This window comes from Ctenopharyngodon idella, chromosome 6 (genome assembly GCF_019924925.1).
Source record: "Ctenopharyngodon idella isolate HZGC_01 chromosome 6, HZGC01, whole genome shotgun sequence".
Lineage (NCBI taxonomy): Eukaryota > Metazoa > Chordata > Actinopteri > Cypriniformes > Xenocyprididae > Ctenopharyngodon > Ctenopharyngodon idella.
This window is the reverse complement of record NC_067225.1, coordinates 27,665,027-27,687,075: the sequence shown is the minus strand read 5'-3', so window position 1 is coordinate 27,687,075 and position 22,049 is coordinate 27,665,027. Positions and strand designations below refer to the sequence as shown.

The 22,049-nt window shown below is 35.9% G+C and overlaps 1 protein-coding gene across 4 annotated transcripts in view; it reads left to right on the top strand.

Annotated features, from left to right (window-relative positions):
• The window catches only part of ca16b (carbonic anhydrase XVI b), a 95,681-nt gene that overhangs the window by 18,926 nt on the left and 54,706 nt on the right, over positions 1 to 22,049 (top strand). For all 4 annotated transcript variants that reach the window (XM_051897617.1, XM_051897619.1, XM_051897620.1 and 1 more), the window contains exon 2: positions 7,268 to 7,354. In XM_051897617.1, coding sequence (XP_051753577.1) covers positions 7,268 to 7,354 — 87 coding nt within the window. The remainder of the gene's footprint in view (positions 1 to 7,267; positions 7,355 to 22,049) is intronic.

Below are 22,049 nucleotides of genomic sequence, written 5' to 3'. Positions count from 1 at the left end.
ACGAACACTTTGTATTTACTCGTGTACTGTATGTTCATTTTTTGTGCTTCCTTGTCGTTCGTTCATCAACTACGCTTTATTTTTCGTGAAGCATTTGTTGCGCGTCAGCTGTGATAAACAGACATCCACTCTCGCATTGTGTGTGTAACAGAGGCAGATAGTGAGAGTTGTGCAGATAAACCACTGCGCACCGACGGCCGCTAGAGAATGCGGTGTTTAGCGTCATTGGTAGTGCATTCGCCTCGCATGCCAGCAGCAGTCGGGCTGGGGTTCGAGACCGATTCAGAACAGGGTGGTTAGGATTGGAGTGTGAGTTTTGGAGGCGGAGCAATGAAGAGAGGGGTGGGTTTGTTTGGGTTGATTTCAAATATCAACAATGTCCAACAGCACAGTTCAAATACCCCTTACTGCACCTTTAAGTATAGGCTTTGCAAGGCTGTGCATTCGACTGTAAAAAAACAAAAAAAACAAGTATACCCAGGGCTTTAGAGTGTCTAATGTGCTGCCCAGCAACACTTTAGCAACTACATAGAAAAATGCATTGTTTTGGAGAGTTTTGCATGGGCAAACACCTATCATATTTTCTTTACAAAAATGTAAAAATTACAGTTAGGCATGTTATTTCATCAGCAAACAACTATACTGCAGACTTAAACATGGATTGTAGATGTAACAATTGTGTGTTAGAGGACACCTCACATCTGCTAGCACCTGCGTGTCCCTGCGTGTACGTGTTTACCCATGTGTAGGTTGCCCAGGTTACCCGTTATGTTGATGTTTGTGAGTTCAGAGGCAGCAGTTCCTCTTTAATGTCATGTTTAGCTGCACTCAACTGCGTAAATGCACCTGGCATCACAATCTGCCAGTGCACATATTGCCTGTTTCTTGTATACCTCCCCCCTCATAACAACAAGCCCGCTACAGGCACACACACAGCTCACCTTTAGCAAGCCATCTTTCATTCACTTTATTTGCCATCTCCTTACCGCGTCAAACGCCAGACATGCAAACATATTTCCTCAGAGGACTGGTTTGCTGATGTGGCGCCTGCTGGCTGGTAGCTACTGTTTTAAAGGCCCATGGGAAAAGACTTCAAACAAGCCTTGCGCAAGCACTAAGGTATTGAGTCCATTATTTTAGGTCGGAACCTAATGTTTACCCTTTGTAACGAGCGATGAGAAAATCATTATAGGTTAGTGTTCCCTATTCATAACCTTTGAATGGTTTCTGATAGCTTTCACGGTTGCTAATTGTCTGCCATGCCAGTACAACTCTCTACGTAGTCTGTTGCTGTCCATCAGGGATTAAACGATAAACAGACCTAGACAGGCCGCTAACCAATGAGAGCAGCTCTAATTGCTTACTAACCAATAAGAGTGGACGTAATTGCTGCAATGGAGGGAATCGACTTAGTGCAGCCACTAATTAATCTCCAAAGTAATGATGCAAGTGAGGGCAAGAGCGGAGCGAAGGATTGGAAAATCTGTTTATGCAAGAGTAGCAGCACCAGGGTGTCTTCGCCCCAGAGACCGAGTCACTTTAAGACACTTTGAAGTGAGATAAAATGAGGAATTGCACTTCAGTTCTGAGATCTGATGACTGCTTGACAAGATGCTCTGTTTAAGAGCTCACAACATGTGTGCACGTAATGTGTTGAACTATACATCTGGTAATGGTTTGTTAAAGCTGTAGTTCACTTGAAAATGAAAATGTTATCATTTACTCACCAAATTTCTACATGGCAGGTAAAATTTTTTTGTCTCAAATCAAAGATGTCTCAGGATAGTATGGAAGCTTGTTTCCGCCACTGAATAAAAAATAAAAAAGGTTTATTAAGTCAGGATTGTGTGATATAAACTCACAATTGAGTTATGAAGTCAGAATTGCGTGCTATAAAGTCAGAATTGTGAGATATAAACTCACAATTCTGAGAAAAATTAATTTTTTTCCTCAGAATTTGGATTTTATAACTCGCCATTGTGAGTTTATATCTCACAATTCAGAGAAAAGAAGTCAGAATTGTGAGTTTATATCTTGTAATTGCTTGAAAAAAGTCAGAATTGTGAGAAAAAGTTGCAATTACCTTTTTTTTTTTTTTAATTTAGTGGTGGAAACAAGCTTCCATAGGATAGGGGTATGTTCACATTAGTGAACACATTTGAAATAAAAATTGAAACCCACTACCATCAGCAAGATTTTTTTAAGAAATGTATACTTTTATTCAGCAAAATATATTTAAACAACAAATAAATGCTGTTCTTCTAAACTTTCTATTCAGAATCCTGAAAAAAAAAATATCACAGTTTCTACAAAAATTCATCAAAATGTATGGTTTATATAGTTAGTAGTTAGTAGTATATAGTTAACTTTGACACAAACTTTATTTCACTTGCCACATATAAAATTCTCTTTAACATGCAAACAAAGTTTTCACGTTTCAATCACAGGCAGCCAAATAAGATGATACCTTTTTAACAAAATATATGGTAGTGTGAAACAAATTTGCTAGATGAAGTGGGCAGCACAGCTTAAGTAACATCATTAAGCTTCATTTTATAGATCTAAATTAACTTGTTTTATTCAAGTCAAAATATGATCATTATTTATAATATTGTTTAATTAATTAAATTGACTACATTAGGTTATACAATGCAAATAGTTTTCTTAAAATCGAGTGAGGTATAAATAGCTCCTTAAGACACTAACTACATTTATAATGCATTTTTGGTTCACATTTTAACTTTTTATTTATTTATTTATTTATTGCAGAAAACCATTACTAGATGAATTTATAAATGCACTAAACCGCTAGTCTCTTCCTGACATATGATCTGCCATATGGTTCAATAAAGCAGGAAAAGAAGCTCTTTAAAGTTGAGTATGAAAAGGCATAGTGTTGTTCAGAGTTTCTTTAATTGTCTCGAAGAGACATAGGGGTCTCTCACCAGGAGGCTTTGAAACACACAGAGCAAGATAAGCAGGGTCTTTACAAAGCCAAAGGGAGAATAGCAGGGTATACCAGGCACAGCTGGGGAAACTTGTACTTTTAGGGTACTGCTGCTTGAAATATTAATATGTCTGGAGGAGAACTCCTATCCTTTACGCCCCAGAATGCATCTTTCTGATGCACACCAAGAAGTGTACACTTCAATACTTTTGATTCCATCCCATCGTCCCCAGCAGTCCTTGCCAACCTCTCTAACGTGTTTCATCATAAGAAGTGGAAATGTGTATATTAAATTTTTATTCTTTACAGTAAGGTACTGTACAGTTAATTGTCCTTGTATTTCCATAATCTAATCTAATTAATCCATTCATTGAAAGACTTTGGGATGTGCTGGAGTAGACTTTACCGAGTGCTTGACTCCTGCATTGTCAATACAAGATCTTGACCAAAACTTGATGCACCTCTTGATGGGAATAAATGTTATGTTATTTTTGTTTAAGAAATTAAAAAAATATATAAAATATATAAATATAATTTGTTATTACGGAGCCCCGCACATGACATGCAGAAAAAAAATAGTAGGCTGCGCATGATTTATGCGAATTAGTAAATCGTGCGCACGATTTAGAAAATTGAGGGAACGAATTAGTAAATCGTGTGCACAATTTAGCAAATCGAGGAAACAAAATAGTAAATCATGCGCACGATTTAGCAAATCGAAGGAAAAAATTGTAAATCGTGTGCGCGATTTAGCGAATTGAAGGAACAAAATAGTAAATTGTGTGCACAATTTAGCAAATCGAGGGAAAGAATTAGTAAATCGTGCATACGGTTTAGTAAATTGAGGGAACAAATAGTAAATCATGTGCATGATTTAGCAAACTGAAGGAACAAAATAGTAAATTGTACGCACAATTTAGCAAATCGAGGGAAAGAATTAGTAAATCGTGTGTACAGTTTAGTAAATCGAGGGAACAAATAGTAAATCATGCGTACGATTTAGCAAATCAAGGGAACGAAATAGTAAATCATGCGTACGATTTAGCAAATTGAAGGAACAAAATAGTAAATCGTGCACACAATTTAGCAAATCGAGGGAACGAAATAGTAAATCGTGCGAACAATTTAGCAAATCGAGGGAAAGAATTAGTAAATCGTGCGTACGGTTTAGTAAATCGAGGGAACAAATAGTAAATCGTGCACACAATTTAGCAAACCGTTGGAACGAAATGGTAAATCGTGCGCACGATATAGTAAATTGAGGGAACAAACAGTAAATTGTGCGCACAATTTACTTTTTTCCTGCGTCATGTGTGGGGCTCCATATGTTATAGCTGATTTATAATAACCCCAACGATCTGTGCATCATTTAAATAACTACTGCGTTTTCTAGACAGAAACCCACAGTTAAGCAGTCATTACTAGGGGTGTGAATTTGTAAGACAGCTGTGAAAATGAAGACTAAATCTATCAAGGAAAAGTTACAGTTAAACAAAGGCATATATCAGAAAAAAAATCTCCCTTAATCTCCATGTCGATTAGATGCCCCAGAGAGCACTTTTTGTTCAGTTACCAGAAAGTCAGCTACTGCTGCTGTGAAAAGACTGTCCCTCAAAACCCTGCATGCAGAAGGAGACTTATGAAAGAAGCCACAAAGAGCCGAATAATCACTTTGAAGCAGCTACAGAGTTCAGTAGCTGAGAACGGAATAAAGGTGCACTAGTCAACCATATAAAGAGCTCTGTATAGCACTGCCCTATATTTTGGATGTTGGCACAGATGGATGAATGGTTTGTGCAAAATACTGCAAGGAAAGTTGTTTATGTTTGCTATAAAATCATTCATCTTTAAGCAGTACAGTGATCTCAAATATTAGGCCGAATTAATATTGTGGTGCTATTTTGCAAGCATTGAAATTTGTTTAACAACCTGGAGCAATTTGTGTAAGTACTGTATATATTTGCCACAAAAGATGAAAGCCATTGTCATTGATGATAAAAATCAGAATGCTGACATTGAATGCTTATACAGTGTTTGTTGTTGTTAGTAAGAATATTTCTGCATTTACATATATTAATTTAACAAGCGCTTTCATCCAAAGTTAAGCTGTTAGGCCAATATTTGCACTGACCAAACATTATAAAATCTAAAATGCTGTTACATGCTTTTTACATTTTTGAACTGCAGTGCTTTAAAATATTAAAAATCACATATCTTGTTCAGCAGCCCTTATTTAGTATTTATGTTTTATCTAATTACATTTTATAACAAAAATATAAACCAAAGTGTCAATTAACTTTTAAAGAATGATAGTATAAGCATATTTTTCAAGCAAATCATTTCACAAAATAACTTTTCTGTAAACGCAGCTTTTCAGAAGTTTGGGGTTGGTAAGATTTTTTTAATGATTTTGAAAGGCCAACAGTAATATTGTGAAATTTTAAAAAGTTTTCTATATGAATATATTTTCATGTAATTTATTCCTGTGATGGCAAAGCTGAATTTTCAGCATGTCACATGATCCTTAGAAATCATTCTAATATGCTGATTTGGTGCTCAAGAAACATGTTTTATTGGAATTCTTCAGGATTATTTGATTAAAGGATTATTTGATTAGTTCACCCAAAAATGAAAATTCTGTCATTAATTACTCACCCTCATGTCATTCCACACCTGTAAGACCTTCGTTCATCTTCAGAACACAAATTAAGATATTTTTGATAAAATTCGATGGCTCTGTGAGGCCTGCATTGCCAGCAAGATAATTAACACTTTCAATGCCCAGAAAGCTACTAAAGAAGTATTTAAAACAGTTCATGTGACTACAGTGGTTCAACCTTAATGTTATGAAGCGACGAGAATACTTTTTCAAAACACTGCTTCATGAAGCTTCGAAGCTTTACAAATCTTTTGTTTCGAATCAGTGGTTCGGAGCGTGAAAGTCACGTGATTTCAGTAAATGAGGCTTCGTTACGTCATAAGTTTCGAAATTTCAATGGTTTGCGTGACTTTGGCAGTTTGATTCATGCTCCGAACCACTGATTCAAAACAAAAGATTCGTAAAGCTTTGAAACTTCATGAAGCAGTGTTTTGAAATTGCCCACCACTGTAGATATTGTTGAATAAAGTCGTTATTTTGTATTATTATTATTATTACATGTTATTTTTGCCGCAAAGTATTCTCGTCAATTCATAACATTAAGGTTGAACCACTGTAGTCACATGAACTGTTTTAAATATGTCATTAGTACCTTTCTGGGTGTTTGAAAGTGTTAATTGTCTTGCTGGCAATGGAGGCCTCACTGAGCCATCGGATTTTATCAAAAATATCTTAATTTGTGTTCCAAAGATGAACGAAGGTCTTACGGGTGTGGAACGACATGAGGGTGAGTAATTACTAACAGAATTTTCATTTTTGGGTGAACTAACCCTTTAATAGTATGTTTTAAAGAAAAGCATAATGAAATAGAATTTACATTTTTTTGTAACAATGTAAAAGTCTAAACCCTTTTCTAAAAAAAAAACGCATTATGAGCACATTCTAGTTGCCAAATGTTACATGGTTAATGTGATTTTAAGTGTGTCTTAAGTGTCCAGGTAATTTTTTAGACCAGTGTAGAACAAAATTCCTAGGAACAAAAATCCTAGAAATGCTGTCCTGAAACTGCTGCGGTCCTAAAAGTGCAGCCTCCGGTACTGTAGGCAGATAATATTGACAAAATTTCAATAGAGTAAAAGACAAATTGTACTTTTCACAAAGCACTGCAGAGTATAAGCGCAAATGCATGCCGATTTTAATTTAGAAACTTTTTCTGTGGGTTCCATTTCTTTCAAATCATGAACTCTCACTCGACAGGTGAGAGTAAAAGAAGCCTGATAATCAAAAAGAAACTTTCTGTTTGTTAAGTATTACCTCCTACTACTACTTATTCAGAATTACAAATCATGCCGTTCTTTGGTAATTATGCCGACCGGAACTTCAGCTGGTGTGAGTGTTTCTAATAAGAGAAGCCAAGTGCCAGTTTTTTCACAGGTTCGGAGGCCCTGCTGAGTACTCTTTGAGTGTTATTATTAGTGTTATTATTACTTTTGATTACTTTATCAAGAGACACGGCGTGTAAGCAGTTCTATTGAAGCAGGCTATGGAGGTGAGATTTTCTTCCTCCACTTCAGGATGTTAAGCCAGCATTGAATATACCTGAGACAAATATAGCATTACAGGCACAGCATTTTCTAAGGTGGACAATATTGTATTGATTATGTTATGCAGTGATTGTTAATGGAAAGTCATTATAGCGTCATCTGATTTATCTCTGACAGCTTCACATGTGGAAACAGAGCATCGTGGGAGCTCAGCCACTCAACGAGAGCGGAGGGCGTCTGAGGAACCCTATTGGGCGTATTCAGGTGAGTCATTCTCTCCTTCGACCAATAAATAATGATAATGTGTGCACAGCATCGGTAAGCAATAGCAACAATGTTTACTCAGCATAAGCCTGTGTGTCTGTGGGGAATCAACCCTCTTGGGAAATTTAATGAGTATATTTCCTTTTTGATAAGTGGCAGGTGGGTTTGGTCTATTAGTTTTACGTGTTTTACAGCAATAGAAGTCCACTTGGTGAAATCAATTGGAAATGCTTTGTCTCAGAGAGGGAATTTTTACATAATCTATAACACCTCTAACTCAGCAGAATCTGGAAGCAATTGCTGGATTGCTCTTATTCCATACTTGAAGGGCTTTTATTGAGAGTTATGAAAATGAATCAATCAATGGCCTCTGGCAGACATACAGTCAATAATCGTGAACAGCAATTGCTCTTATCTCATTTCAAACTCTCTCTTTTTTTCTGCTCGTATTTCCAGCTGATCTTTTATCTTTTTATTTCAGACTTTTTTTTCTTCTCTCATTCCTCTGGGCGTCTGAACTGTTCGCTTCATCAGCTCTGACAGACCAGTGCCGGCTTGTTCTTTGCCAGCATTCTGACTTGTGTCTGTGCTCAGAGGGATGAGGAACATTTATGCCTGTAGTTTCAGCAGCCCTCTAGCATGGAATGATCTTTAAATGGTGCTTTTTCCTTTCTTTCGTGCTTGCTGGCAGCCATATATGTGTATTTACCATGTGAAGTCGTGCGATAAGCCCTGCGAGGCTTTCTTCCGCAGTATGCCCGCTCTAATAGATGGTGCAGCATTTTCCAAATGTCGTTTCCATGATCCAATGATCTATTTCAGAGGATACTGTTTTCTGAGATACTGATTTTTTTCTGTGTGGTTGCTTTTCATATCTCTCTGTAGGAACGAAAACCCCAAATGACATCTCTTTAATATCTCAATATCTGGTGTGTGTTTGAGTGTAAAGTGAATGGAGATATTTTCTAAAGTTTCATGCTTCTTAGACTCTTTTTTTCCCTCCTGAGAATCTCCTCTAGAGCCACAACCTGATCAGATATGCCAAGATATTAGAGTTGTGCAAAATTTAGAATTAAAAGATTGTCTATCTATCTATCTATCTATCTATCTATCCGTCTGTCATTCTATCTGTCTGTCGTTCTATCTATCTGTCTGTCTGTCGTTCTATCTGTCTATTGTTCTGTCATTCTATCTATCTATCTATCGTCTGTCTGTCTGTCTGTCTGTTTGTATATCTATCATTCTGTCTGTCATTCTGTCTGTCTGTTGAAACTTTAAGGCTGTTTAAACTTTTTTCAAAGTTTTCAAAACATTACAAATTTATCTTGACAAACTTGTCATTTCTTCATTTATTTCTTGTTAAAAATTACAGTTATTATTTTGTTCAATTTAATTAATTCTACATCCTTACATTCAAATTCAAATTGCATGTCTGCATCATGTTTGTTTCTGCAAATTTAGGAATTGAATTGGATTTTAAAAGACATTTAATGTGAAATGGTGGGCGAAAGTCTGAGATCTCAATATGAACTCAAACGATCTGTGCTGCTATTCACATAAATTTAGTATGTCAACACTTCTTTAATTTGTTAACATTTTTAAACCTCCTAATGGAGAAACATCTGAGATTAAATCAGTACTCAAACCCAACATAAGTCCTAAGATAAGAGAGAGCAACTTATAGGTTGCTCTTTCTTATCTTAGGACTTACAATATGTTGGGTTTGAGTACCGATTTAATACAGTTTTCCTCTAGGTTTGGTTTGAAACCTAGTCTGTAAAGCAGACTGTAAAGTGTTAGAGACCATGCACAAGTTTCCATGAGTGTTTTGAACAGATGTTGTTGTTGTTTCTCAGGTATAGCTGTGGTTCCATAGCAGTTTCACTGAAACCATTAATGAGGCTAGTCAGTATGAAGGTTTATGATTCAATTCACAAGCAATATCTGTCTGCAGTACTTGTTGGTTCATTTTTGCTTGTCTTTCACACATTTTTCCCCCATACAAAGGTTTTATCTTCTTACCAGACACTTTAACTGTCTTTTTTTTCTGTCTCTCTTTTGATTCAATTTCGTTGTTTTGTAGCTTGTCCATGTCAGAGCACTGGTGTTGTGCGTTCACTGTCAAGTAAAACCCATGCCAGTGTCACTAGGTGGTTTGACAGCACAATAGCTGATGCGGTTCTGTGGAATTTAAGAACAATAGGAAAAGCTTTTTCTCTTTTCAACAAGGTTGCATCCAATTTTTCATAAAGTAGTTTTATGAGGCATATAAAAGCATATTACAGATGTTACAGAAGAAATGATTTCATTTTATGGATCTCTGTCTTCAACAACCTGTGTTGTTCTTAAAGGTTTCTTCAACTTGGAAGAGCTATTAAACAGCACTAACAAAACTGTACAAAGTACCATGGTACTGCATTGATTTTTGGACATGGTACTGTGGTAATACCTTGCTTTTTGGACATTATTTGAAACATTGCAGAGTATTATGTAAATACAGTGTCTCATGAATATATTGTCATTCAGTATTATGATATACGGTATATCAAAATACAGTACCATTATATTTCCATCTGAAATCACTTGCCATGGTATCGCCTTGGCACCTTTTCTTAATTAGTTGACCACATAATTAATTTGAAGTTATTTATTCCATTATATTTTACTACTAAAATATTAAATTTGATCAATTAATTAACATAGTGTGATTAGACCCTATTGAAAATGTAGGGTTAAATAGGAAATTAATCTAAAAATAAGCAAGTTTTTAGGATTTTAATTTTTTTTTTAAATAAATATAATTAAAAATATTAAAGCAAAAAGAGACAAAAAGAGACATTCTCATGTACATATTCATGATTTTCAATCAAATATTTATGCTGATATTAATATAATTTGTAATGAACTGTATTCATTTTGAAAAGAAAGCAAAACAAAGCAGACTCAGGCTTCTGGACCTGAATCTGTGCCTTTGTAATGTTTTCTGTGCTCTAGCCTAAGCTTTTCTTAAAGAGGACCTGTTATGCCCTTTTAATTCTTTATTTTGTTTTTGGAGTCTACTAGAATAGGTTTTCATGCTTGAATGTTCAAAAAACACATTATTTTTCACATATTTTACATTGTTGCGGCACATCTCTTCCCAGTCTGACAGTAACGCTCTGTTTAGTTCTTGTTTCTATTAGGGCTGCAAGATATTGGAAAAAGTGACATTGCGATATTTTGTTTTTCTGCGATGTATATTGCGATATGAAATAAATTTACCAGATTACTTGAATAGCTCAATTTGGAAAGAATGAATAATTCTAGAATAATTAGGGTGATTTAAATGAATTAAACAGTGCTTTATATGTAAATTATAGTCTTCACTGTATAAATATAATTAATCTGTGTTAAAGCTGCAAAAGTGATTTCTTCTTTGTATTTTGTTGTTTGATAACATTCATGACGCAGAAAGCAGTAAGAATATTAGCCTGCTGTCACTTTAAGACTGAATGCGCGGTTTTATTACAAGGATACTCGCAGAGACGGACATTTTGTCCTAATTTTGCGTGTATGTGTCCGTTCAAGCACAAATAGACGTGAAAGTGAACGGAATTCGGTTTTCATGTGCATCTACGCAGCTCTGTGTGTGCGCACACAATTGACAGAACCTAAAACACGTGCAAATGATGAACTTTATGATGAACTCTAGGTTGATTTAAACTTTGCAATTAATCTGAGAATCATATGTGTTTCAAACCGTGGTGTCTGGTCCATACAGATCAACCATCCCTATACTAGACATCGCACTTCCTGCAGTTGGTCAGCTGGACCATCCCACCAAGTCATCTTTAGGACAATCCCACCAATATCAGCAAGCACTGCTACCAGGCTGTGTCCATGAAAGCAGTTCAGTAGCTTTTCTTTGCTAAAGCTTTAAAGTTCTTTTAAAATTTGTGAAGCATTGTAAGTGTTTTTAGTCTCCGTGTTTGTGCTTCTTTTGAGCCGAGCCAAAATGCACTCGAACCTTTCATGCTCTCACAATAATTTCTAAGCCAGAAGCATTCTGCAGGTTTTACCTCTTTACCTTTTCCCTCCTTTAAACCCATTTTCACAGCAAAAGTAAATCAAAGCTTGACAGGTGCGAAAACAATTACAGATTGCCCAAAAAAGCCCTTCTAAAATCTATTTAAGGATTGACACATTTGCTTTTATGTGCAATAAGTTAATGCAATAAATATGAAAAATAAGTGTTAAAAATGTACTGGAGACACTGGCAATGATTATTCATGCTATGGATTGCTTTCTGCTTGGCAAAAGAATGGCCAACCTAATTGTATTCTCTAGTTCAAGTATTCTAGCTTAACATTATTCAGTTTGGAAACTGGATAAGTAGGTCTTTGTTGGTAATTTTCCCAATTTAGGCATGTAATATGCAAATCAGCATTGTTTATGTGCATGCCAATGACCTATAAAGGATCCTGTTAACTTTATCAGAGGGTGGATAAAATAACAGAACCATCCTAACAATATATTGATCTCAAGAACCTAATAAAGAGCAGGTCCAACTTTTGCTTTCAGAACAGCTTCCAACAATCTCGAGTGAAATATTGCACAATCCTGCAAAGTAGAAAAGCCTCCAGTTCTGTGAGGGATGAAGAAAGTAGGAGTTTATTTCTCGCTTTGAGCTCCAGAACGTCATTCCAGGAGGTGATTCTCTATATGAAACTCTACAGAAAATGGCATGATCAGAGAGTGATTACGTTTACATGTGCACCAATAATGCGATATATTTTTTCAATTAAGGGTAAGGACTTAATCACAGTAAGATGTTTACATGACACGAGCAAAGCTCACTGGTTATTTTTATCGCAATTCTTCACATACCCTAATGCACATCACAAATGATTAACTCACATACCGTAGGTGTGTTACTGGCCGCTGTTTTAATCCACTTACGTCAAACGCAAAACACATTTCTATGGACGTATTGGATATTATTTGGCGTAACTGTGACTGTAGTTGCCTACGCTGCTGTCACATTCTTCGCACCATCTCTGGATGAAGATAAGGAGCAGAGATTGCGCAGTGAGTTGTGTTGACAGAGTTCAGCAATTCTTCAGAATAATGTTAATTTATGTTCATCTGTGTACGTCCGAGTACGTACACACTTAGGTCAGAGCGGTAATAATGCGATTAAGGTGTTTACATTGTGATTAAAATCCACGTACACCACATAGTTTAATATGATTATGGTTACTATGATTATGAGCGTAATTGCATTAGTTTAATGGAAGTATTGTGTTTACACAAGGCAGAGTTTAATCACAATATCGGCAAAATCCCATTATAATTGCATTATGAGGGCGCACGTAAACATAGTCACTATATAGGATGCTGGGCCTGTATAGTTTTGTACACTACCATCCAAAAGTTTGGGGTCAATAATATTTTTTTAAAAGAAATTAATACTTTTACTCTACATGGATGCATTACATTTACCAATATTGGCTATAAGTATTTTTATAATGTTACAAAAACTTCTATTTCAAATCAATCGTGTTTTTTGAACTTTGTATCCATCAAAAAATCATGAAAACGGATCATGGTTTCCACAAAAATATTAAGTACCACAACTGTTTTCAACATTGATAATAATAAATGTTTCTTGAGCACTAAATCAAAATATTAGAATGATTTCTGAAGGATCATGTGACACTGAAGACTGGAGTAATGATGCTAAAAATTCAGCTTTACCATCACAGATATGAATTACATTTTAAAATACGTTAAGATAGAAAACAGTTATTTTAAATAGCTTTTACTGTATTTTTGATCAAATAAATGCTGTCTTGGTGGGCATAAGAGAATCAACCACCCAAACTTTTGAATGGTAGTGTACTTTCACACCATCATACCTTTTCAAATGCACATAATGCATGTTAATTTTGTTTTTTAATTTAAAGATTAAGTATGTAATTTTCAGCATCACTAGCAGCACCAAAATGTATGAGTAATTATATAATGTGGCTCGCTAGTCGCTACTTATCTTATTATTCAACCATTTAGGTTTAACATGCATCCTTTGACTTCTTCAAAACTTCAGTTCAGACGGAAGGAAACATTTATTAGGTATATTTTATACTTTTTCTCATTGCTCAGGAGTCCAGGATTTACTCCTACACCAGGTTATGTGTCTTTGTGTTGGCCTTGGATAAAGACAGTTTCCGTATAGCAGTGCCGTAATAAATTTCAGCTTTGTGAAGCTCTTAATATAAAGGTTTTTGTTGAGAGTTTTTTCATAAAGGTGCAGAAAAAGTCTCTGAAACTGTACTTTTTTAGTTTTTATTTTGGCCTTTTGCCACTTTTATTTGCTGAGATAATATAGAAAGGGCAGGAAATGATGGGGAGAAAGATATCAGAGTGTCAGCTTTTTCTCAGATGTTTCTCCTAAAATCCCTTCGAAGACATAAATGTAATTAGATCATAAATGAAATATAGTTTAAATTGAAAAATTTCTTTTATGAAACTCTAGACAGTATGGATTTTTTTTTTTTTACAGGAGAGACATCTGAAAAGCAGGAATCTTAAGCAAAAGTCTGCCTTTGCTCACTATTTAGTCTCACTGCTGTCTAGAAGAAACAATTAAGGTAAAAGTGTGCTCATTTTCCTTCTTTGTGGGATGTTTTGAGCCGGACTTAAACTTGCATTCCCTATATGAGCTCCATAACTCAACATAAACTACTTGGATGAGGCTTAAGACATTTCTCCTTATATAGAACCTTTTTGGCATCTTTAAAATGGAGTCAAGAACCCTAGAGTTCTATAGAGAACCCCAGTGAACCTTTTTTTTAAGAGTGTACGTGTGAGCTTGGACCACTTATCCCCTTTTGCTGATGCAATTTGTCCATGTTCGACATATGCTGTTATAATATTCTACTTTGTCCCATGTGAACAAATAAATTTGCTATTTTTGTGACAGATGCGCCTATAATTCTGCCACTGGCAATATGATCTTTTTTGGAACTCGGTACCACGTGTTGCTTTATAAAAATGACACATCAAAGTGCTAATTGTCAGGTCTGTTCAATTGCTCAGACAATACCGCTAATTGCCTGTCAACATAATGTGACCCACCTTTGCAGCTGCATTTGTAAATTACTTCATAATTAAACTCCTTTCATTCCATTTATAAATTCAGATGTATGTAAAGGTAGTTGTTAAATGTAATTAGATTTATTTAAGAAGCCAAAAAGACACTATATGCACAGCTAGGTGTGGATTTGGCTGAGGAAAGAGCCCAGGAACTGACTGTAGAGCTTGCAAGGTGAGATTTGATTATGGTTTATTTAAAATGTGCGTGTGTGTGAGGTATTTTTCAAAAGGGACAGATAATATGCCACACTGCAGGGTCTCCCCCAGGAGGTATGGGCACGCATCATTACTCATATTTTTCCTCTCATATTCTGCCAGGATTTCATTTTCTTCTTCCAGTATTCTCTCGTTCCCTCTCTCTCTCTCACTCCCCTGCCTATCTCTTTCCTTCCCTTTTCCTCTTGCTATATCTGAGCAAATATTCACTTTGTGCTAAAAAGAGAGTATCTGTGTTTGACAGCTCATCGTTGTCCCAGCATGCTATTATTACAGGAGCAGTTTGCGTATTTTGTTTACACAAACTGTTCAAAAGTTTTGGGGTGAACTCTGGGTCACTTCAGATCCATTTTTAACTGCATAATAGTTCAACTATTAAACTAGTGATGCACCGATTATGATTTTTCATTTTTTTTTTTTTTTTTTTTTTCGTTTTAGGTAAGGAAAGTGATTGTAATGCAGTTTGTGGGCAAGTCAGAAACCGAGATCAGCCGATCATGTGTTTGGAGCAAAAACCATCAAAAACCAGTTCCGATTGTTGCCCGGTTGACTGGGGCATCTCTATTCATAACTTAAAAATTTGTACTCTTAATGCAGGATTATGAGCCATCTTAGGATTTCAATGGTCATTCCTAGTCATTTAAAAGATGTAGCACCATGATAGCCTGTTGTGGTTGGGTGCTAAAAAAGTCAGATTTCCGACGTTCCCCAGCATCATTTTTCTGTGTCCCTGGCAACCTCCTGTGATTGATGGGTCAAGATGGCCAACCTAGATGGTAATGCAAGACGAGCCCTCATAATTTGCAATGATAAATCGCTAAGACAGGAACCAATTTGTGTGAAAAATCCAGCTCCTATATCATCCTCGAATCTTTTTGTGGCAAAGTGCCTGTCTTCGCTGGAAAAACAAGCTTGATTAAGAATTCAAATTAGATAGGGTCTGTTTAACATAATGGAATATAGCACAACAGAAGGAGATGCTTAGAATGATCTCAGATGTTCTCTGGTTACTCAGAGAAAGGAGCATGTAGAGCATCCAAAAGAGGATTTGTCTTCTGGGCTGTATATATGTGGAGGGAAGTGAATGAGCTTTTGGAGAAATGATGCAGTCGGAGAAATGATGCAGTGATTCTGAAGTTGTTGTATCATACTAAATATACACAAACGGGTTTTCTTCTTGCTATATTAGCAAATATCCACTTTAATGCAACAAAATAATGTAAATAATGTAACAAAAAATGCAGGCAAAATGAAGATTATTTTCACTATTTCACTTTCAATAGATAGATAGATAGATAGATAGATTTCATTTTAAAGTACTGAAGTATTTAATATATTAAATAGGATATAGTACTATAAAACTTATAATAGTAGTAATAAACTTTTAGCATTCTTTTAAGGTCTGAACTACAGTTGTCAAAAGTACCGACTTCGGTACCTATTGGTACTGAAATTTTAAAAATGTGATGCTTTGAGCACTGTTGAGCAGATTCGTAAACACCTCTGATTGGCCATTGTGTTGATGCACTCATCAAATACGTCCAACCAACGCACGGTAGCATTTGAAAGCGCACGGAAGTGTTTGAATTTGAAAGCGGGAGCGGGAACGTTTGAAAGCAGGCGTCTATCAGCGGACTGGTCTATCAGGCGTTTCAAACGCTCCTGTGTGAATCTGTGTAAGCGCTCGGTGAAGAGCATTATTGATGTCTATTTACAACATTTTTACAGCGTTGATCATTGAAGCCAATCACCGACATATCCGAAGAGCCGTGAACACAATGGCCAATCAGAGGTGTTCGCTCAACAGCTCTCAAAGTGTCACATTTTTAAAATTTCAGAACCGACTAGGTACCGAAGTCGGTACTTTTGACAACTCTAGTCTGAACTCTCCAAGACAACCCTTTCAGTAAGAGACGATATAATAATGTCAGCCCTGTTACCATGTTTTTTTATAAATAATGAAAGTAAATAATGAAATGGTTTAAAAGTGGATATTTAAAGAAGTATCTGCATTAAAAAGCAAGTTAAAAGTCAAGTTATTTTTCTGAAGGCATTGTTATATCCATCATATATTATATATTTGAGATATATTAATTAAGCATTTGAGATGGACTTGAATTGAGAATGCAGTTTACTACACATTATTTGTGCAAAATAATAGACAGGCATAGAGCATTTCTGATTGGCTAAAAAGAGTTCAGGCCAGCCGTTTGACATTTTTTGGTTATTTACAGAGCCTGGAACTGTCACAGGAACAAATGAATTTCTTAGGACACCTCTTCCAGTGATATCTGTCAAATCTGAGCACAGTTTGAGTCATTTGCTGAGATCTCCTCTGGAACTTGTGTATGAATTTACTTTTTTTTTTTTTTTTTTTTTTTTTTTTTTTTGGCAGGAAAAAAAAATCATCTAATTGTTTGTAGCCACAAGTAAAAAAAAAAAAAACATTTTTAGGCAGTTACGTGCAGCCTGGCAGGGTAAGAGAAATTTAAGGTTACCCTCTCTGGCGGCACGAGGGTTTTGTAATCGTGTCCCTGTGTGAGGAGGGGTTTGTTTGGTGAAGCTTTCCTCCCCACCCATAACATCGCCTCTGCGTACAATGGAAGTGATCATATCTCTTCGTCTGAACAGGAGGAGAGGAAATGAACACATTGGAGGGTGGACTGTAAAACATGCAGCTACATGCTAGATAGTTATCTACCAGAAAATACCAGATAATTATTGACCTTTTAATTTTAATTCATAGTTAAGTTTCTTGTTGTAGTTTTTCTTCCGTGTGAATCCTTCTCACAGCGCCTGCGGCTACAGCCATATCCTCGGCTATTAATAATTCATACTCGCCGGAATAATAGAAGAATACATAAGAATATAATTTTATTATAGACGCCCTGAAAACTCACTACTCCTGTTTACCTCTAAATACTTTTTTATGCTTTCTGGTGTAAACAAGTATGCTTTGTGTAAAATTTATGTGACAGGGCTTTTTTTTTTTATTGCAAGATTTATAGAATAATGAAAAGATCTTGGGAATTGTAAAATAAAACAGAATGTTCCAAACCATTAAACATCTTGGCCCAAAAACCCAAAGTTTCTTATTTTCAGTCTCCTATATAAAGTTTAGCTGGGTGTGGAACAACATCCAGCTCACTCGAACTCTCCATATAACTACTCAGAACAGGAAAGGACTTTTTTTACGCAGCAAAGTACCTTAAGATGGAAGCTGATAATACCGGAGGCGAATTTTGTTTTGTCTGGAACGCCACTCGCCAGCTAATTAGACGCAAATAGACTTTGATTTATCATTTCCTTACTCGTCCCGTTTCACCACGCAAGTGGAACGCAGCCGAGATACTTTAGAAGAATGGGTCAAAGATTAGTGTTCTAGAACATGCCATTCTTGATATAAAGGAAGCTTTTAGACCCATTATGTATGAATATAGTACGCCTCTCTTTTCAAGAGTGAAAAATACACAACCGTTTAAAAGTTTGGGGTCAGTAAGATTGTTTTTATGTTTTTGGAATAAGTCTTTTATGCTCACCAAGGCTGCATTTATATAATAAAAAAAAAAGAACTGTAAAACAGTAAATATTATTTTAAGATATAATTTATTCCTTTGAAGCCGAAGCTAAATTTTCAGCATCATTACTCCAGTCTTAAGTGTCACATGATCCTTCAGAAATCATTCTAATATGCTGATTTGGTGCTCAAGAAACATTTCTTATCAATATTGAAAACAGTTGCTGCTTAATATTTTTGTGGAAACTGTGAAACATTTTTCAGGATTCTTTGATGAATAGAATTGAATGGTATTGTAAGTGCAATTCATGTCGTTAAAGGCATTTATTTTTGAGAGGATGTTTTTTTTATCTAACAGTTATTAGAGTCATTTGAGGAGACTTGAGGTGTAGTTTGGGGTGTGTGTATATGTTCTAGACTCATTATCGTCTGCAAAATAGGGTTAATCCTAGTACACATTCCAAAGGAAGTGGGTGGAGACAGTGAGATAGGGTGTAATTCAGTTTGAAAGGTATCAATTAATGAGTTCAGTTTTATCTCGCCCAACAGTGGCAAAGCCCATTTTCCTGTTACACAATTTTTTACTCTAATGAAGGTTACATAATGTTCAAAAAATGATTCAGTCACAAAGAACCGGCTTTGAATGCAGAAGCCTTTCCATACATGCAAATGATGTGACTGGTCCAGGATAATGTTTGGCCTATATTGCTGATGTTTCTATGCAGTTAGTTGGGTGTTTTGGACGGTTGCTACGTGGTTGCTTACTAAACCAAGTCATAAGTGTGATATTCTGGTCTCTAGATCTGGTTTAGGTCCCTTCTTCAGTGTTTACTGTCCACTGACCACTAAGTCTGATTATTTAGAAAAGTAATTTTCCTTAATAATCCACAGGTTTTGAAGTATCATTCATTTTTTCATTGCCCTAAGATTTAATTAATTATAAGCCTCAAATTTGAAATGTAGTTTGGCAGCTTTCATTTAAATGCTGGTGATACTCTAAAAGTGTTTTTCTTTCCAAACAGATTCAAAGCTTTAACAATTTTCTGTGACTAAACAGCTCAGAGTAGTTAAAATATGATCAAATTTTCAAACAATTATGGCAAGAAAAGAGGCATTATTGTGCATTTTCCTTTTTTTTTTTTTTTTTTTTTTTTCTTGAGTTATTGAAGACATTTTGAGGTAAATGTGAGAAAATTAAAGAAAATTGACTTTCTGCTGTCATAATGCTTTCAAACAGCACTATTAACTTTTAACAGCAGAATTTAACTTTTGAAGATGATTGTGTTTAGAATAACTAAACTTATCTTAATTTTTAAGTCCATCAAATTGATCAGTACATTTGAATTGAATCATTAGTACAGTGGCGGTTCTGGCTTATTTGGTGCCCTAGGCGAAATCAGACATGTCGCCCCTCAACCCCTCCCCCCCAAAAATGTATAAAGATGCAACAACTATACATACGTTGACATGCTTTTATTGTAGAACTATTCCCGCTTATAAAATTGAATGGAGGTTCAAACTCCAGTCCGAACACCACTGGCCTCGAGCTCTGTGACAGTTGACTAAAGCCAGAGCCAATGGTTAAAGTCTTTAAATGTAAAGACCCTGCCCCATTTTGGAGATTCTGCCCACTTTTGGAGTTCACGCCCCATTTTGGAGATCTCCTGTCTGCAGTTATACCTACTTGCCCAAGGCGGCTGCCTATATTGCCTATGCCAGGATCTCGCCACTGCATTAATGGAATACTTTACTCATTTTACTCTAGCTTACATTGCTCCAAACACGTGGCTTTCTTTCAATCTTTGAAACACGAAGAAGAACAGAGAAGTTTTGAAGAATTGTATTAGTCACTCTTTTCCATCTCTTTCACCATTAAAGTATCATAAAACAACATTTTTGAGTTATATTTCAAGACTCCTGAAGCAATTTGTGACAAGTAGGCTTGTGTGAATTTGCTGCAAACGAATCACTGAGTCAGTGAGTTGAACTTGAGAATTGAACCAGTCCAATTCACAAATGAATCAAATCATATGACTTCAAAAGTCTTATAGCTTTTGAGTCGTATAGACTATTTTATTGATACTTTTAATAATATTCAGAATAATACCATCATTTTTCTTTTTGTGGTTTACAGAAGAAAGACACTACTGTACAGTCTTGAAATGAGGGTGCTCATTTTTGTGCGAACTAATCATTTAAGACAGATTGTTTATTGCTTCTCATTGCTCTTTGAATTAGGGACATTTAGCATATGTTTTCATGAATATTGATACTTCTAGTTCTAGTCATCCATTTGAATATGCATATCTATAATCTGCTCTCAAAAACACTTTCCGAATTCCTTATTTCCCATGACTAACATGTTTAATTCTTTTTGAAGCGTAACAATCATTTGCTCATTCATTTTGCGAGTCACTCCTGCAGTGAAGCTCATATAGTACAAATAATGCTATAGTTCTGGTGAACGAATCATAATCCTCATAATTTGCATCTCATCGATTTTTAACTTAGTTGTAGGTATATTTGTCCAGATTTAGATCTGATCTGGCCTGTTTTTCGCATCACTTGAAGCTATCAATGACCCTGGAAAAGTGGCAATAACCGCAGGCCTCCTGTCCAAACCCCAACCAGCTCCACTGTCACTATCAATCGCGTCAGCGTCGCATGTTTGTTTCCTGTCGACCGTGTGTGGTCCACGGACCACCGAGGGTTAGATTGAACACGACTGGTGAGCGGAGCTGTGCCAAAAAGTGTGACGGCTGCCAAAGTGTGCGCTACACGTCCCATTTTCTCAGGGGGGACAAAACAGACATGACAAGGCAATCTCCACACAGTCAGTGTTCCCGTGGCAACTACGGTCGGGTTATTTATCTGCAAGGTTAATGGGATTACGGCTGGTAACAAAGATAGTGGATTGAGACAAACATGTGCCCGTTGGACTGAAGGGAATGTGACAGAGAGTGGTAGCTGTTGAGCTAAATGACTCAGCTAGCCCAAACAGATGGTGCTCAATACATACACGAGTCATAAAACAGTTTTATGGCTGGCGTTCCTGGTTTTTCCCTCCAAAAGAGATCTGAATGTGGCACCGCATATTTGGAAGCATTTGCATCATCTTGCCTGTCTATGTTTTACTCACAGTTGATTTTGATTTTGGATTCTTTATTCTACTTCTGTTACGTAATGCTTTTTTGCCAGAAAGTTCCATTTTTGTCTCATTTATACATGGAACATTGTTCCAGTGCATCTGGGTATTCATTAGCAAAGTTGAGGATCTCTTCCAGTAAAAAAAAAAATTGAACATAAAAGATAAAATTACTTGGCAGAAGACATTAAGGCATCTGCAATATTTTTTTCCTATTCTTTAAATACATTTACATATTTATGTACTTAATATAAACACCCTGCACCTTTTGGTCCATGAGATATATATATGTACATTTTGGTACAGTTTTTTTTTTTCACCAGGGGAATCTTACTATATTTAGCTAGGTTTATGCTTAACAATTTGCCAATGATATTTTATCTGAAAATAAGTCTTAATATCTTGCACAATTTGACTTTGTCGTGGGCTGAAACTTATGTAAGAAAAAAGTTTCCTATGAACACCTCCACCTTCTTGTTTTTGTAATGTTAGATCCATTTTCAGGGATGCAACAGAGTGCCATTTCACCTATCTTTACAGGGAGCCCACTCCTAAAAAAGCAGCTAAATGTCTCCTGAAATTGAACAAAATTCTGCTAGAGCAAAGAGCATCTAAAAAATTTTTTATATATAGGCCCTAATAGAATATGGCAGGTCAAATCAAACCCACCTGAATTCCAATTA